Here is a 19,630-nt window from a genome sequence, read left to right as displayed (position 1 = left end):
CTGACAATTACATGAAGGATCCATTTTGTGCTCTGACAATTCCATGTGGGTTATTTAACCAAGGATTTAGACCTGTTATGCACATCTGTTTCAGATCTGGATCACAAACACTTGATTGCAGGGACCACAGAGGAAATTACTCTTTGGTGAGGACATTGTAAGTATTGGAGGTATCAACAGTGTTGTATTTACTGTGTTATTTCCTGTTCATTTTCTCTAAACTAGCCAAGGTCATATCTGACAGAATATAATGTGTTAGATTCAATCGGAATGTCGCATCATCCAACAACTGTACAATGCGGGTTCCCCAGGGATCTGTCTTAGGGCCTTTACCCTTTAGCTTACAGTATGTCCTTTCTAATTGATCATAGTATCCTAACGGTGGCATAGCTGCTGGTACAGTTTAGCTGCTCAACCCTCCTGGTAGCTCCATTGAAGCCCCCACTAGTTGACGAGTCCCAGGTGACGAGCGGTAAAGGCAGGACATAGGAGGGACTTGATGGTCACACCTCCAGTGTTTGTGTGATTAGAATTTTCTCTAGGGGGGAATAGAACAACTTCTGTTCTCAAAGGTCAGTCAGATTTCCACTGCATTCCTGCTACATGTTTTCACATTTCCAGCTGCTTTGTCAAACGTCCCCATTCTTCTCCCCTGGCACTCCCTCACAGCTGAGTTGGTGCTGCCAGGGCATAACAAAGCAAAATGGGCATGAAATGTTACAGCTCAAACAGATTTCTCAGGCAGGCCGTGAAATTGACAAACAAATAAACAGACGCAACAAAAGCTTGTAACTAATGTTAGAAATTGAATGGTTGTTCTCCTTTTCAAATAGTTAAATAAATAGTTTCTAATAGAAAATGAAACAATGGTTTATTTTTCAAGAAACTTCTTAATTTTTTTCCAATAAGGTCCTACACAAAGTCATGCCTAAACATGCTCCTCTTGACCCAGGGTTGTTTCCCGCCACTGTCAGTGAGGTCATTAAAGAGAAATGTAAAAAATGGTCAACTTCATATTTATAATCTCCAGCTCCACCCCAACATCAGCATATGTGAAAATTGCGCGTTTCTGTGTTTTGTAGTAAAAAATATAGAGGAAGATAAGTGTTTCCAATGACATCATCGATGAGCATTGTGTGATTTTAACCAATTGTGAGTAGGCATTGCCTACTACAGTGGGGGAAAAAAGTATTTAGTCAGCCACCAATTGTGCAAGTTCTCCCACTTAAAAAGATGAGAGAGGCCTGTAATTTTCATCATAGGTACACGTCAACTATGACAGACAAAATGAGAAAAACAAATCCAGAAAATCCCATTGTAGGATTTTTAATGAATTTATTTGCAAATTATGGTGGAAAATAAGTATTTGGTCAATAACAAAAGTTTCTCAATACTTTGTTATATACCCTTTGTTGGCAATGACACAGGTCAAACGTTTTCTGTAACTCTTCACAAGGTTTTCACACACTGTTGCTGGTATTTTGGCCCATTCCTTCATGCAGATCTCCTCTAGAGCAGTGATGTTTTGGGGCTGTCGCTGGGCAACACAGACTTTCAACTCACTCCAAAGATTTTCTATGGGGTTGATATCTGGAGACTGGCTAGGCCACTCCAGGACCTTGAAATGCTTCTTACAAAGCCACTCCTTCGTTGCCCGGGCAGTGTGTTTGGGATCATTGTCATGCTGAAAGACCCAGCCACGTTTCATCTTCAATGCCCTTGCTGATGGAAGGAGGTTTTCACTCAAAATCTCACGATACATGGCCCCATTCATTCTTTCCTTTACACGGATCAGTCGTCCTGGTCCCTTTGCAGAAAAACAGCCCCAAAGCATGATGTTTCCACCCCCATGCTTCACAGTAGGTATGGTGTTCTTTGGATGCAACTCAGCATTCTTTGTCCTCCAAACACGACGTGTTGAGTTTTTACCAAAAAGTTATATTTTGGTTTCATCTGACCATATGACATTCTCCCAATCCTCTTCTGGATCATCCAAATGCACTCTAGCAAACTTCAGACGGGCCTGGACATGTACTGGCTTAAGTAGGGGGACACGTCTGGCACTGCAGAATTTGAGTCCCTGGCGGCGTAGTGTGTTACTGATGGTAGGCTTTGTTACTTTGGTCCCAGCTCTCTGCAGGTCATTCACTAGGTCCCCCCCGTGTGGTTCTGGGATTTTTGCTCACCGTTCTTGTGATAATTTTGACCCCACAGGGTGAGATCTTGCGTGGAGCCCCAGATCGAGGGAGATTATCAGTGGTCTTGTATGTCTTCCATTTCCTAATAATTGCTCCCACAGTTGATTTCTTCAAACCAAGCTGCTTACCTATTGCAGATTCAGTCTTCCCAGCCTGGTGCAGGTCTACAATTTTGTTTCTGGTGTCCTTTGACAGCTCTTTGGTCTTGGCCATAGTGGAGTTTGGAGTGTGACTGTTTGAGGTTGTGGACAGGTGTCTTTTATACTGATAACAAGTTCAAACAGGTGCCATTAATACAGGTAACGAGTGGAGGACAGAGGAGCCTCTTAAAGAAGAAGTTACAGGTCTGTGGGAGCCAGAAATCTTGCTTGTTTGTAGGTGACCAAATACTTATTTTCCACCATAATTTGCAAATAAATTCATAAAAAATCCTACAATGTGATTTTCTGGATTTTTCTAATTTTGTCTGTCATAGTTGACGTGTACCTATGATGAAAATTACAGGCCTCTCTCATCTTTTTAAGTGGGAAAACTTGCACAATTGGTGGCTGACTAAATACTTTTTTTCCCCACTGTAATTGCGTACTAATTGTCTACTAATTGGTTGATGATGTCAACACCTATCTTCCTCTGTCTTTTTTACTACAATTTTCACATATGTTGATGTTGAGGTGGTGCTGGAGATTAGGAATATGAAGTTGGAAAAGAGAGACATTTCCCTTTAAGATCACACACCTTCATTTGACTGTCTCCTCCCTCTCAGCAGTGCTCTCGTTGATATCCACAGCTGAGTGTTGTCATGGCACGGGCCTCACAGACGTGCCTGGGGATAATACTCCTGTTCTGCCGCTAGACTCCTATCGCAGAGAGAGAAGAAGTGATGGCTTCAGGGCGGGAAACTTCTCATCTCATTCATCAAAGTTGCTGAGTTCAGGCCCTGCCCTACCTCACCACGGCAAAGATGTATCATATCTGATCTGCCTGTTAAGCATAAGAAGCCGTCTTCTTTCATTTAGCAGCCTCTTGATCAAATGCTTCACTCTCAGGTATCAGATCCAGCAAACGTTTGCCCCCGACAGGGTACAAGGTACCGTATCAGTACATGAGGGCTCACTATAAACAGGGGTACTATCGTTTCATAAATGATGTGGGACACTTGATTGTTGCTCAGGATTGACATTGGTGGTAAAAGGGCTTTGAGTTTTTAGGTAGTCTGTGAACTGTGACTACCTCAGACACATCACTGTGCTTATGGTTCTTCATAATGCATAGGGCATTAGTTACAGTATATGAATGGCATTCATTTCACATATGACAAATAAATGCAGCATTTAATCATTGGTCTTATAATCTATATGAACTCCTTTTTCCCGCTGTTTCCCTCATTTTCACCTGAGTGCCTCCTCAGCGGCCTGTGGGGGTTGATGTCAAATCAGGCAGAGACTATCGTTCCAAAAAGCTGCCGCAGCTTTATTGCCCCATGTGGGCCTGAGATCAAACAACCTATTATGGGAAGACCTTAAGCAGGAAGGAGGGTAGGCACACATGATGTATCTAAATCAGACTTTACTCATGATTTCAGTCAACAGAAAAGGTCACTCAGTGAAACTTCGGAATTGGAGAAAAATGTGACATGGTTTCAGAGACATTCTTTTTTAAAATGAAATAACGTTTGGTATCATTCAATCCCTTTGTGTTTGATGGAATAGTAGTAGAGATCTTTCACAGTGCAGTGATAACAGTAATAAATAACGTTTGGAATCATTCAATCCCTTTGTGTTTGATGGAATAGTAGTAGAGATCTTTCACAGTGCAGTGATAACAGTAATAAATAACGTTTGGTATCATTCAATCCCTTTGTGTTTGATGGAATAGTAGTAGAGATCTTTCACAGTGCAGTGATAACAGCAATAAATAACGTTTGGTATCATTCAATCCCTTGGTGTTTGATGGAATAGTTGTGCAGATCTTTCACAGTGCAGTGATAACAGTAATACATAACGTTTGGTATCATTCAATCCCTTGGTGTTTGATGGAATAGTAGTAGAGATCTTTCACAGTGCAGTGATAACAGTAATACATCAGTAATAACACATTGTCAGCATGTCCTACAACTCTCCAACTCACATATAGCATCGTATTCCCTTCCCTTGTTATCTGACGGTGATACAAACTCTCAAAGACAATCTGAGGGGGAGTGAGCCTCAAAATAAACACTTTTAAAGTATTATTAGTGCAAATAAACGTCAGCTTGTTGAGTGTTGCGCTCTGGGGGGGTTCTAATCATCAAACACACGAGTCATCAGTGAGTTTCTCAGCAGGTGAGCAGTGAGTTCTCTGGGTGTCTGTCTTATCCTGTCTGACTGTCTCTCTGTGGAGGAATGGGATCTGGAGATCAGACGCAACATCCACCCCTGTGTGTGTGTGTGTGAATGTGTGAGCGTATGTGTGTGCGTGCATGTGTGTGTGTGTGTGCGTTTGTATCTCCCACCCAGCTTGTAGTGACACTACATCTATGCGGGCCAGGCTGACTCATCATCAGGAAGTGTTACCTTACCCTTACCCTCTGGGCAGATGAGCAAACTGTGCAATAAGATACGTCCTACACACTAGAAAGCAAAACAACTGAAGTGGGTTGAGTCAGCGGGTTGAGAGACAGCCTGACTGAGGGCTTCTCCTGATGACCACAACACTTGTTGGCCCGGGTTCCATTTCCACCCCTTGTTTTAGATCCTGTGGCTCTTGTGTTCATAAATCCAAAAAGTGTCAAGGACTGGATAGGTGAAAGCAGTATTGTGACGCCCCCAAGCCAGCTCTATAACATGCGAACATGACTGGCGGCATCTACCATCACTAGTCAGAAAATTCACATCTTTAATTACCGAAGGAGTAGGCGTCATCAAAGGAGCTAGGGGAAAAATGGAACTGAGCCTCCTCAATCGGGTGTCCTCAACATGTGATCCTCAACGTGCGAGTAGTGTGTTGGTGCAGGAGCGGCAGCTCCCACACGAGGGCGATGTTCAGTGAGAACAGATTGAATAGAGACGGAATTTCAAAAGGCTGCGTTTGTAGTGCCGCTCAGGCTCACCTGCTGAAGTGGACTAGATTTACAGGTAGGTACACATGCATTCATGCTTATGCCCTGACATGCATGGAGTTTGACTTTTTTCTGCGTGGGCCAATTGTGTAAATCACAGACCAAAGGTGTAATATGCGATTCCCAATGACAAGCTTAGCACCCTAACCCAAGAGGGTGACCAATAAGGGTGATTTTTGTGTGACAATAATCCACAATGGAACATATAGGACATAGTGCAAATGTCTTAACATAAACAAATGCCTTGTACATGTATTTGATACATATTACAACAGTATCCCACACACTGAGAATAGCGTGTCAATTTCCCATCAGCCTTGACAAAAACAGTCATTTTAAAAGGCTCTTTTAAGCCACCTTATTTACCTGCTTGTTCTCTGATAGGGAGCCCTTCAAAGGCAGAGCCGCTCCAGATAAGACACCACGACATAACAATGTATTCCTGGAGGAGCACTACACAACAGAGAGCAGGGGGCACAGATTACCTCGATGCTGGCTGCAGGAATGCCCATATAGAGGAAGGTGTTTTGTCCTGTTCTGTTTAAAGATTTACCTGGAGAGCTTTGAACAGCATTGACCTCAGTTTATTTTGCCAACTTTGTCCCAGCAATGCTCATTCTGCTTAATTTGAGTAGATTGGATTGGACTGAATTATACTATTTTTTTTTTGTTGAAAATAATGAATGATTCAATAACAAACATCATGATCCTGTGTACTGTGAGAATTAATTAAGGATCAATAACACAGAAGGTGAGCTATAGTTCTGATAATCTAATCTACTGCTCCAAGGATCGTTGGGGTTTAAAAGATATCAGACATGGAGGTGTTGAAAGCAGTTCAACCGGTTAGTATAGTAAAATCAGTCACACATTAAATTACTTTTTGTGAGTCTCCAATGTTAGAACGAAGACCCCGTTGGGATAGTCTGGGTGCCAAAACAGTTACCTAGCAAACATAATCCAGTAAAGTGCTGCCATCAACTGGGTAAAATAGTGAATCACAAGGTAGCGATGGGGCATAGTCTTTTCTAACGTCCTGCATCTATTAGGTATGATTCCTGATGGTATGCTTCTATATAGGCCTCATAGAGGGTTTATGATGACTTCATTAAGCATTGAACATTTTCGTTTATTTAAAGTGGGACCCCAAATCCTATAGAAAGGACGAAGTATGACAACAACAGTATTGAAGGCCTTAGTATCAGACGTGTGCTCGATCTGTTCTGGACCCTCCAGTAGAGGGTGATATGACCCTTCCTCCTGGACTATGTGACACTACAGGACACTACAGTTGGTTGAGAGCGAATGAGAGCCACAGAGGCTGTCTGCATTGTGCTGCTGCCTCCCTGCCAGGCTGGTTTTGTCCTGATGCTGCTGGACAGCTGCCTTTCTGATTTTCCTTTTCCCCAGAAGAGGACTGGATCAGAACTCAGCAGGACAAAGCCGGCAGGGGCCAGCTGCCGAAAGGACAGACAGCTGGCCTATAGCACTCTGCAGCAGGTGAGGATCGGACTGGCGGCATGAACTGAGGCCCACTGATAAAATTGCTCTGCTCTCGCTCTCTCTGCTCTCTGCTCTCTCTCTCTCTCTCTCGCTCTCCCTCTCTCTGGTATCTCTCTCTCTACTTCAAGGCTCCGCTCTGCAAACAAACAGCACTTCACGTCAAATGCTGCTAGCTTTACTGCTTGTAAACCTGTGTGCCAACGACCGTGACCCTCCTCTTCATAAAGCTGTGTCAGTGGAAAATGCAACAGCACAAAGTGGACAACTCTGAGAAGCAGTCTGTAAGAGAGATCATTTAGAAAAGGAGAGAGAGAAAGCAGTAGTCCCTCGAATTTGAAAGCAGCATTCTCTGGAATGCAGTATTCTAGAAAAGCGACAGCTGGTATCGAAAGTAGTCACAAAAGAAGAAAAACAAGCTGTAACTAATTTACACTTATCATAGCGTACATCATTTTACTTTTACTTTACAGGTTAGAGTGGGAACTCTCTGGAGAACAGAAACAAAAAACAGCTTTACAATCTTACAAGCTAAAGAGGAAAACTCTTCTTCTCTCTCTACTGTTTGATAAATTACATTATTCTGTTGTGTGACGTAACAGTGGTGGTGCAGTGTCTCCTGAGGCCCAGGGCGGTTGGCTGACTGGGGGTAGGATGACTGGCAAAGTAGTGCACTACATATGTTGGATCTTAATTTGAGCCAGTTTGCTACAGCAGGACAATAATCCTGCAGCAACAGGAATTGTGAATTATTACATGGATTATAGTTAATGAACATTTTGGTAGGGGTTGATACATTTTCCTTAAGGGAAAATCAAGTCTGAAATTTCAAAGTGGAAATTACAAACTTCAGAAGCCTTTTTATACCAAAAATATACTACAAGTTTTATATCTCCTGCTCAAATTAAGATCCTACATCTTTATGTAGGGAATAGGGTGGCATTTGGGATGCAGTCTGGTGGTAGGATGTAGGGGTACAGCACTGCTCTTCTCCTCCCTCTGCCCTGGCCCATTCTTCACTGTTTGTCCAGCTCATGTTCACTGGCCTGTGAGAAAGGATTGGGGTTTCAGCCTTTCTATTCCTCTATACAGAATTCTCCCTTCAAAAGCATTCCATGCATAACAAAATAGTATACACTACATCCCTCCCCTCCCCTCCCCTCCCCTCCCCTCCCCTCCCCTCCCTTCTCCTCTCCTCTCCTCTCTCACTCTCTTTTGCTCCTTTCTCTCAATTCACCCCCTCTCAGTCTCTTAACACCCCCCCACACACACACACACACACACCAACACATGCGCATGCAGACTAGCCTGATATCTTTTTAACAAATGTTCCCCACTAGGTAGGAATCAAAGTGAGAAAGACTTGGACAGCAGCATCGTTTTTACTTGACTTTGCTCACAAAGACCAGAGACGTACAGTGTTTACTTATTTTATGGCAAAAACACAATATTGGCTCAGTATGGGACACTAACATACTGTAAAGGGACACTAACATACTGTAAAGGGACACTAACATACTGTAAAGGGACACTAACATACTGTAAATGGACACTAACATACTGTAAAGGGACACTAACATACTGTAAAGACAAAATACGTCTTTTTTTTTTCTCCATTTATTGTGCAGTAAAAACACATGATTGATAATGTCACGTCTCCGGTCGTTTCCAGCTGATGACACAAGACGGCACATTGTATATTTTTTTATCAAAATGGTGTTAAATCGCTATCAGAAAACAACCTATGGCTTAATAGGTAAACATGCCATTTACAAAAGTCCATCATATCTGTTTTCAATTTGTACAAAAGCTTTATATATATATATATATATATATATATATATATATATATATATATATATATATATATATATATATATATATAGGGCCATCATCGATCTAATGGGGGATACAGTCTCCTTAACTGAAACAGCTTAAAAATTAGTTATACAGGTGTTATAAAGGAGTTATAACAACTTTATTACAACAGGTTGGTTATTATGGCACAAGGTTCAATCAATGCTTTCTATAATAATTTTTTTACCCTAATTTTCTACCAGAACTATCATCATAGACAAATTAAAACTCAGATGAAATGAACAGATAATTGTGTCTGTGGCATGAGGTATTGTGAAGGAAACAGGAGCTAGATTTTGTTTCTTTTTTGGAATAGAGCAGATATCATAAAACATAGAGTTTTTAAAAATCAGATCACATACCAATACACTACGAAAGAAGGACAATGTCAATAATATCATATAACTTTCTATGAAAAAAATTAATTTTATTACATGGCAGTATATTGTCGTTTTAATAAAAAATATCTACAAAATAGCAGCAAACACTTTGATAAGAACAAAAAGCATTGTTTTTATTTTATTTTTCATTTCATTTAGTCGTGAACCTTTGCTGGGAATATTCCTCCATAGCAGCGTCGTTATAAGGAGTGTTCACTTGGTTTTTTTCTGTCATTGTACAATCAAACTCATTGACTCTGCAGTTTGCCCACATACTGTACTTAATGCCCCATGTCACTCCCGTAGCAACTTCAGTTATGTCTTCCAGATTGATCCTCCACTGATCTCTAACAATACAAAAATGACATCTTTGAATTTGTGCAAAATGATATAAAAGCCTTTTAAATGTTTATTTGATGACAGGGGAAGATTTGAAACATTTCGTTTTTTCATTTGAGTTTTTCCTCAACATTCAGTACACTAAGCCAGTGCAATGATTTTATAGTAATATTTAGAGTTTACTTTTACTTCACATGCCTTTCAAAGTATTGAATGGTTTGACATATTGACATATATGAAATAGCCATCTGTCATCATGATTCACACTGGCCTTGAAAATAGAATATTCTGCAATAAATAGCTGTTGTTCATGTAACTATAAATTACAAGCTTCAGATTCAATTCAAGCAGTTTGAAAAGTCCAAATCTGTCATCAGCTGTCATGAGGAGAATAGATAGAAAGGTGCCTTCTTGCGAGGATGGCGCTGCCATCTTTCACCTGTTAAGAAAGCTGGGGTCCAGGTACTATAGCTGGATAAATATATTAGATTTCCCCTTAACATCCTACTATGTCCTGCCTTTCCCACGTAACACCATATTTAGAAATCCCAGAGGAAAGTCTGTCGTTGTTCCCAAACCATTCCATTCTCAAAATAGTCAGTAAAGCGTTATTGACCAAAAGTGCTTTTCCGATGGAATGTTCTTAGAAAGTAAGACAGAGTAACAATTCGATAACGACTGTGGACTACGTTAGCTTCCATTGAGAGCATTCAGGACAGCTAGCTAATCATTCTGTAGCAGAATGCGATGTTGCAAGTATTCAAGTACACTAGAAAGTAGACTTTTTCCTGTAGACATTCTGAAGTAACTGTACCTTACTGGTTAGCTTGCTGTCTTCGGAAGGCAGTGTGTCAGCAGTTATGACAGAGGTAATCCACAGTCCTCTGATGATAATTGAAAAAGTATGCTAAGCAAAATTACATTGTATGGTTACATTCTCCATTTCAAAAAAGAGGAGGTTAGAAGACTGATTTTCTAAACAATATCTCAAAGTCGGTTAAACGTTGAGGCAAGCATGGACATACCAAACTAACCAGGCACAGCAAAACATCTGCTCCTTTAGAAGCGGGTATACCATATTTTAAAATGCCTATGTCATCAAACAACTCAAAACTAGATTTTTATGTGAGAAATTGCAGGTGCAGGTGTACTCAATCTGTTGAACAAAAATAAGACCTAATTCATTATTATATAGTTTATGTCTAATGTGTTGCACAACACATATGTGGCACATACAGTACTACTTCAAAATGTTTTATCTTATTCAAGTTTGTTTTATAAAAAATACATAGCGGGAACCACGCCCAATTTATGCTGCCACAAACCAGTGAAGGGACAGAGAGCAAGCGTAGGAATTAAGCCCTGGCTGATCGCTTACAACACATGTTAGGAGCCAGACAAGACGTTCAGGCCAGGCCAGACCCTGTGCTATGAGCACAGGTATGTAAGTAGGTGTAAGTGGGTGAGAGCACAGTCAGCGGGGAGCGGTGCTGCTGAGACAGTGTCAATCAGCGCGTCCTCTTCTCTCCCCGAAGCCCTCTCCTCCATCTATGGCCTCTCCTTGGTGTGCACCAGACAACACTGTCCAACTCAGATGTTCACATCTCTCACGTCCGTTGGCGTGCACGAGAGGTTGACCTCCTTTTCCATGCTCTTGGTTTCTGTGGAAACAGTGTGTCGCTGTGCCTGACGGAGACTGGTCTCCAATAAGGATTCGATCTGTTCTTGACACGCCCGTAGACAGTCCTGCAGAGGGAGACACATCGTTAGTGATGAGATATGGACTAGTGTTAGACGGTCTCTCAGCAATGAGCGTCACTTACAGTCATGGACATTTGACTAACAGATTGTTGCCTGCCTTATAACAAAAATCTTCAAAACAATCTGAAAAATACAGATGTAGGATCTTAATTTGATCACTCTTTTGTTGTTGAGAATTTGCCTGCACAGCAGGAAATGCAAACTTGTAATTTCCACTTTAAAATGTCAGACTTGATTTGCCCTAACGTAAAATGTATCAACCCCTATAAAAGATATCCATGAATTATAATCCACATAATAATTCACATTTCCTGTTGCTGCAGGATTATTTTCCTGCTGTAGCAAACTGGCTCAAATTAAGATTCTACATCTGTATACAGTATTAGAATGGTATGACAACGGTACCAATGATATACTGTGTAGGCTTTAAGGAGTTGTGGTAGCACACAGAACCACAAGGGCAGAGTGGTACTCTAGTGGGAAGGGCTGTGACTATGCCAGGATTAGGAGGAAGACAATTCATCCAGAATGACTGGAAACCCAATCTGCTAGCACCCATTCCTGGCCCCAAAACAATAGGAGCTAAAGCAATTCACTGGGCCAAGGATAAGAGGGCCAGACCCTCAATCAGGTGGGGGAAGGAGTGCCCCAGGGACCTCATTCTAATGATTACGGTTCTTATTACCTGGATCAAAGAGGCCTGTAGAAACTAGAGCCAGACCAGTGGGCGAGGAAGAATTCAGAAGTTATTCTATTACTAACAACACTAAGTTATTAGCCTTTGATTTTTTTTGCATGAGACTGGGTTGTTCTCGCGTACCGGGTCACTTCTGATGACTTGGGACAGGAAGTGAGTGAGTTGCTGGGATGACATTGCATCGTCCATCTTCAGATGCAGCCCCTGGACAGCAGCCGCCACACTGCCCGCTGCGATCATTGACGGAGGGTTGGCAATGAATTTGACATCTGGTGTAGAGAGAGAGAGAGAGAGAGAGAGAGAGAGAGAGAGAGAGAGAGAGAGAGAGAGAGAGAGAGAGAGAGAGAGAGAGAGAGAGAGAGAGAGAGAGAGAGAGAGAGAGAGAGAGAGAGAGAGAGAGAGAGAGAGAGAGAGGAGGCAACAGGTTAAATTCCTGAAGCAAGGCATTTGATCCAAAAACAATTCACACCACGACCTTGTTCACTGGCTGCTCACTGGCTGCAAAGAGGCAGCTCAGGCCATTGACTATCTGTAGGGAGCAGGTGACACAGGGTGAGACAACAAGACCAAGATTACAAATGTCAATGGGCCATTCTCCCTATCCACATCTTCTCACTCCACCACCCTGGCAGTGAGGGGTGAGGAGGAGGAGTGGGGGAGGAAGAGAGGGGTGAGAAGAGGTGTCGGGGATGGGGCAGTTTAATGTGGCACAACCAGATAATGGCAAGGCAGAGAGGAGAGAGACAGTGTGCTTCCAGCAGAATCAGAACAGAGGCATTCTAAAGTTCTAAAGTGACACCATGCTGACATGTGGCAGGATGCCCTGCCTGCTACTGATGAACTACGCTGTAGGTCCCAGTCTCAGACTGGCTCGCCCTTATTACACCCCTACAGACATCATCCCCTCCTCCTTTCTCTATCCCCCTCTCTCTATCCCCCTCTCTCTGTCCCCCTCTCTCTGTCCCCCTCTCTCTGGCCTCCTCACTCTATCCCCCTCTCTCTGTCCCCCTCTCTCTGGCCTCCTCATTCTGGCCTCCTCATTCTGGCCTCCTCTCTCTATCCCCCTCTCTCTGGCCTCCTCACTCTGGCCTCCTCTCTCTATCCCCCTCTCTCTGGCCTCCTCTCTCTATCCCCCTCTCTCTGGCCTCCTCACTCTGGCCTCCTCTCTCTGTCCCCCTCTCTCTGGCCTCCTCTCTCTAACCCCCTCTCTCTGTCCCCCTCTCTCTGTCCCCCTCTCTCTGGCCTCCTCACTCTGGCCTCCTCATTCTGGCCTCCTCTCTCTATCCCCCTCTCTCTGGCCTCCTCACTCTGGCCTCCTCTCTCTAACCCCCTCTCTCTGGCCTTCTCTCTATATCCCACTCCTTCTGGCCTCCTCTTTCTGGCCTCCCTCTCTGGCCTCCTCTCTCTAACCCCCTCTCTCTTCCCCCTCTCTCTGGCCTCTCTATATCCCCCTCTCTCTGTCCTCCTCCTCTCTCCATCATCTTAGAGAGTAAATTGACATGCATACAGAACATTAGGTAAGATTAAAGAGTAGATAAAACATGTCATTAAAATAAGAGGGGAAATGTTTTGCACTTGTTGGAATAATTATGTTTAACATTTACATTTTAGTCATTTAGTAGAAGCTCTTATCCAGAGCGACTTACAGTTAGTGAGTGCATACATTTTTCATGTTGGTGATGAATGATCTATTCAGCCCAAGAGCTGCTTAATAATCACACAGAGAGAAAGAAAGAGAGACAAGCTCATGCAGATGTATTCTCCTCTAAACCCCCTCTACCCTATACACCTCCAGCCCAAACCCCCTCTAACCCCTACCTCCAGCCCAAACCCCCTCTACCCCTCCACCCCAAACATGCTTCTACCCCCTCTACCTCCAGCCCAAACCCCCTCTACCCCTCTAACTCCAGCCCAAACATGCCTCTACCCCTCTACCTCCAGCCCAAACCCCCTCTACCCCTCTACCTCCAGCCCAAACATGCCTCTACCCCTCTACCTCCAGCCCAAACATGCCTCTACCCCTCTACCTCCAGCCCAAACATGCCTCTACCCCTCTACCTCCAGCCCAAACATGCCTCTACCCCTCTACCTCCAGTCCAAACATGCCTCTACCCCTCTACCTCCAGCCCAAACATGCCTCTACCCCTCTACCTCTACCTCCAGCCCAAACCCCCTCTACCTCCAGCCCAAACCCCCTCAACCCCTCAACCTCCAGCCCAAACCCCCTCTACCCCTCTACCTCCAGCCCAAACCCCCTTTCTCTCCTCTTCTCCACAGCCTCACTATGCAATAAATCACCCTTCAACTAGCTCTGCTGGGACACCTCTCTGGAAAGATCATGTCTCACTTCCTATTTTTAAGTGGTTAAAGAGACAATACATCTACTCCGGGCAGGGGTGCTCACACACACACACACACACACACCCAGAGGGACTCCTCAGGCGTGGCACATTGTGTGAAACAACAGGTCTAATCACCAGGCTCAGACCATTAATTTGACCATATTAATTAGGGGGCCTCCCAGTCTAGGAGACAAGCCCCCTTTAAATCCACCAGCCCATGCAAAGAGTATGGGGCATCACTGTGACTGAGCTCCCATTACAAGAGCCTGCACCACAAAGAGTTTAGAGACGAGGATTGAGGGAGCGCTGTGAGATTAATTTAATTTGACACTGGCATAAAGGCAAGCCAGAGAGCCATCATCGGGGACCATATCCTCACTAGATCTACCCAATCATATCCTCACTAAATCTACCCAATCATAGGCTCCCCTAAAAGAGAAAGGAAAGAAATGCTTGAAACCCTTTAGGTTAAATCATTTTACATTTTAGTTAAATGTAGGAATGCCAGCCAGTAGCTGTCCTTAAGGAACTATATAAAGCAGGTGACTCCACAATCTCAGAAAAAAGGAGAGATATAAAAAAGGGGATCATCTCTTCTATTGGTGGCAAGACGAAGGAAGTAAATATATTTCACAGAGGTGTATTTCACAGAGGTGCATTTCACAGAGGTGTATCAAAGCCTATCGAAACACCTCGGACAACAACAATGTGGCAGCAGTTCAAAACTACACTGAACAAGAATATAAACGCAACATGTAAAGTGTTGGTAGCATGTTTTCATGAGCTGAAATAAAAGGTCCCAGAAATGTTCCATACGCACAAAAAGCTTATTTCCCTCAAATGTTGTACACAAATTTGCTTACATCCCTGTTAGTGAGCATTTTCTCCTTTGCCAAGATAATCCATCCACCTGACAGGTGTGGCATATCAAGAAGCTGATTAAACAGCATGCTCATTACACAGGTGCACCTTGTGCTGGGGACAATAAAAGGCTACTCTAAAATTTGCAGTTTTGCCACACAACACAATGCCACAGATGTCTCAAGTTTTGAAGGAGCGTGCAATTGGCATGCTGACTGCAGGAATGTACACCAGAGCTGTTGCCAGAGAATTGAATGTTTATTTCTCTACCATAAGCCGCCTCCAACGTCGTTTTAGAGAATTTGGCAGTACGTCCAACTGGCCTCACAACCGCAGACCACGTGTGGGCAAGCGGTTTGCTGATGTCAACGTTGTGAACAAGAGTGCCCCATCATGGCGGTGGGGTTATGGTATGGGCAGGCATAAGCTACGGACAACGAACACAATTGCATTTGATCAATGGCAATTTGAATGTACAGAGACATCGTGACGAAATCCTGAGGCCCATTGTCGTGCCATTCATCCGCCGCCATCACCTCATGTTTCAGCATGATAATGCACAGCCCCATGTCACAAGGATCTGTACACAATTCCTGGAAGCTGAAAATGTTCCAGTTCTTCCATGGCCTGCATACTCACCAGACATGTCATCCATTGAGCATGTTTGGGATGCTCTGGATCGATGTGTACGACAGCGTGTTCCAGTTCCTGCCAATATCCAGCAACTTCGCACAGCCATTGAAGAGGAGTGTGACAACATTCCACAGACAACAATCAACAGCCTGATCCACTCTATGGGAAGGAGAAGTTTCGTGCTGCATGAGGCAAATGGTGGTCACACCAGACTGGTTTTCTGATCCACGCCCTTACTTTTTTTTTTATGTGTCTGTGACCAACAGATGCATATCTGTATTCCCAGTCATGTGAAATCCATAGATTAGGGCCCAACAAATGTATTTCAATTGACTGACTTCCTTATATGAAATGTAACTCAGTAAAATATTTGAAATTGTTGCATGTTGCACTTATATTTTTGTTCAGTATACCTTCCTTAGAAGTATTACTCATCACAAATAGCACATACAGGATCTTCAACATGCTTTCACACTCTCTAGTGTTCCACTCCCTACCCCCTTCACCTCCAGCCCAAACCCCCTCTTCCTCCAGCCCAAACCCCCTCTACCCCCTCTACCGATCCTACAACTGTAACAACAGACAGGCAGGTAGTGGTGGAGCTCCCATCATGCATACCTGTAGCACATAGGGCCACAAAGGTCTGGGCATGCTTGCGCAGGATTTGCTCGGTGTCCTGATGGATGTGTAGTTTGGAGAGGAAATGGTCTATGAAATCGTGTGGGGTCACTGAGGCTAGATCCCATTTCAGTTTGTTCAATACTAGTAGTTCCATTTGCTGTAGATGAGAGAGAGGGAGAGAGGGAGAGAGAAAGAGAGAGAGAAACAAAACCTGTAGTAAGACACTGTGCAAGGGTTCAAGACACCACCACACCACTAGAGGGGGGTATGCACCACACAGGCCTACACTCTGCCACCTTGCCAATTACTTATCATTACAATCATTGATACAGTATGTTATAGGAATTTGGTTTGAGAATTTCTTTCAGAATTTGAGTTATTATCTCATTTTAAATGATTGATCTCCAGAAGTTAACCATGGCTATATGGAATATAATGAACACATCAATTATTTTTCTGATTATAGGCATACTGTGTAATAATATGGATATTACACTATACTATATTATACAATACCTCGTTAACATAATATACATGTGTTGGTTACAACTAATGAGAACATGATGAGGAAGTGAAATTACCAGCAACTCGATTGGTCGGATGGAATTGTCAGTGTATATGCACAACTTCTCAGCAGTTAGAGGAATGGTCTCCTTCATTTTAGACGCCAGAAACATGCAGGTAGCTCCCAATAATTGTAGTCGGGTCTTCTTTGTGGGTTCGACCGACAAATATCTGTCCAAAAAATTCATAGCTAGGGGAAAAACCTCCTCTTCACATTTCTGTTCCTCACAGACCTGTAATCAAAAACCAAACGAAAGATCAGTTACATATCCAGTCTATACCTGTATAGGTCTATTTCTATCTACTACATAGTAGTGGTGGGCACCAATATTGATAATTAAATATATCAATATCGTTTGATATCGATATGAGCAAGGCATATCATGATATTGGTTTATTGTTCCTGCTAACCTACACTGTTCTGTAAAAAAGCATACATGACTGTTAAGGCATGCACAAAACCCTCTGACTTAAGCATACTTAATTGCCTGCTGATGGGTCGACAACTGTGGATGGGATCCCTTTGTTCTCAAACTGGTTAGGTAGGTTTAGGCTACCAGAACATTTACACCAGGGCCAATGGGCAATCCGCAAGCAGTTGTATGAACTGTACTTTCTACAACCCGATATGATATCAATATCGAATCGAAAAATGCAACAGAGATTTTACATCTCGGTGACCATCACTACTACAAAGTCATCAAAAAGAACAAACAATAACACGAGTCATACATGCATGCATATAAGTGTATATTATGTGAATGTAAATGCAGATGTAAGACGTTTTGGATAAATCTACAACATTTTGACAACATTATATTTCACTCGTGGACACAAAGGTGGCGTCAAGGCAAGCACATGGCGTAGAAAGCAATTGTAGATCGTCATATTTTCAAAAAATATTTTTTAATATTTGAAAATTGTTTTAGCATGTAACAATTGCATGTAAACAGTCTAAGACGTATACTTTATTGGACAGAAGTGTCTTATTCCGAATAGCTAAAAGAATACAGGTCAAAATTAACTTTTTTTGTAAGCCACTAAATTGGACAAGGAGCATGCGCCCACATCTCATTACAGCATGCAACTTTAGAAATTAATAAAAAATATATTCGTCCACATCACGAAAACATTTTTATCATGTAAATTTTAAGCAATGTTTCTTCTTTCATTATATGACACCTTCATTGCATTCTCTCAAAGGGGATCGAAGATATTAACCATATTTAGACTAGAGTCGACCCGTTGCAACTCCCACATCGACTTTGATGGTTCAGTTGTAAGTTTGCTTTATCAAGTTGTAACTTAACAATAGAAACATAGCTCCAAATGCATATGAGGTCAATTAGCCTACTATATCGAAAACAGCAGTGACACAGTTATTACTTTTTTAAACACACAAAATAGTGCTATAAACCACAAGAAAACAAAGATGGCGCATTTTGGCACTTGTGACTGCATACGTGTACATTGACATTAATTTAGAGAATTATGAAACTAAAGTGTTCGTTCCCTTGAATATATAATATATGGGAATATTTGGCGTCATTTGCAGCATGTATCAGGTAAAATGACGCTCAATGAGTCCCACAGACAACCTCTTAATGTAGTCCAAAGGGTAAACTGGGTGAATAAATACGTATGATGTAATAAACACATTTGAAAGGTAGGCCTATAGACAACTTTGACCAACACAGGACAAGTACTCTTTATAGACGCATGCTAGTAGCGTATGTTGCCTTTTATTATTCCAAAGGCATTGGCTAGACATATGAGATGTTTCGGTGAATGTAATGTTATGTATCTGTTTCGGTGAATGTAATGTTATGTATCTGTTTCGGTGAATGTAATGTTATGTATCTGTTTCGGTGAATGTAATGTTATGTATCTGTTTCGGATAATGTCATGTTATGTATCTGTTTCGGTAAATGTAATGTTATGTAGCTGTTAGAAAGTGTTTCTTGCACAAACCTCCAGCATCCATGTAGAAAGAATTCTCCTCATGCAAGGTACAATCTCTTTCTGTACACATTTGAAGTAGTTCGTTGCTGGGAGATAATTGTCTTCAGCTTTTAGCATGGTCTGCAAAACTCTATCGTTGAGCAGGTTCGAGTCTTGGTAAGCTCTCCGGATTGTCTCCACTTCACAGCACAGCAACTGGTGTTCCATTCCTTCGGCTTCGGCAGTCGCTTGAGCAATGAGAGAGACAGAGAGAGACTGATAGAGAGACTGATTGATTGCTTCCCCCAAAGTTCCGTGGAAGTTGCTCTGCTCTGTCTGCTGCGACTGCTGTGTCGAAGCTCTCAGGAGGCGACCAAGCTCTGCTCTCCTCAATAAACTCCCCTCCCCTCCGCGCAGTTGGTCAATGACGTGACTGTTGTTATTAGAGAGCAGATCAAAGGAAGGCGGCGTCGACCATGAGAGACAGTCAGAGACACAGAGAGAGAGAGAGAGAGATAGAGACATATTTCCCTCAGATAACAGACCCACAAAGAATTCGAAAACAAATCCAATTTTGATAAACTCCCATATCTACTGGGTGAAATACCACAGTGTGCAATCACAGCAGCAATATGTGTGACCTGTTGCCACAAGAAAAGGGCAACCAGTGAAGAACAAACATCATTGTAAATACAACCCATATTTATGTTTATTTATTTTCCCATTTGTTCTTTAACTATTTGCACATTGTTACAACACGGTATATATACATAATATGACATTTGAAATGTCTTTATTATTTTTGGAACTTGTGTGAGTGTAATATTTACTGTTCACTT

The 19,630-nt window shown here is 42.5% G+C and overlaps 1 protein-coding gene across 1 annotated transcript; it reads right to left on the bottom strand.

The window, feature by feature from the left end:
• Nucleotides 1-9,418: 9,418 nt before the first annotated feature.
• Nucleotides 9,419-19,172, bottom strand: LOC121531644 (G1/S-specific cyclin-D1). The gene is made up of 5 exons (XM_041836990.1): nt 18,822-19,172; nt 16,868-17,083; nt 16,284-16,443; nt 11,953-12,098; nt 9,419-11,117 (listed from the first exon to the last, which is right to left on the bottom strand). Exons 1-5 carry the CDS (start codon nt 19,017-19,019, stop codon nt 10,962-10,964), a joined length of 876 nt encoding a protein of 291 aa, XP_041692924.1. The 5' UTR covers nt 19,020-19,172; the 3' UTR covers nt 9,419-10,961.
• Nucleotides 19,173-19,630: the final 458 nt, after the last annotated feature.

Source organism: Coregonus clupeaformis, chromosome 19, assembly GCF_020615455.1.
Source record: "Coregonus clupeaformis isolate EN_2021a chromosome 19, ASM2061545v1, whole genome shotgun sequence".
NCBI lineage: Eukaryota > Metazoa > Chordata > Actinopteri > Salmoniformes > Salmonidae > Coregonus > Coregonus clupeaformis.
Note: the sequence above shows the minus strand (reverse complement) of the source record. Positions and strands in the feature narration are given on the sequence as shown.

Excerpts from the sequence above, each read along its gene's own strand:
- LOC121531644 (XM_041836990.1), bottom strand. The coding sequence starts at position 19,019 with ATGGAACACCAGTTGCTGTGCTGTGAAGTGGAGACAATCCGGAGAGCT. Across the intron at positions 17,084-18,821 it reads TTTCTACATGGATGCTGGAG|GTCTGTGAGGAACAGAAATG; the intron begins GTTTGTGCAAGA and ends TTTTGATTACAG. Across the intron at positions 11,118-11,952 it reads AAGTCATCAGAAGTGACCCG|GACTGTCTACGGGCGTGTCA; the intron begins GTACGCGAGAAC and ends CTCCCTCTGCAG.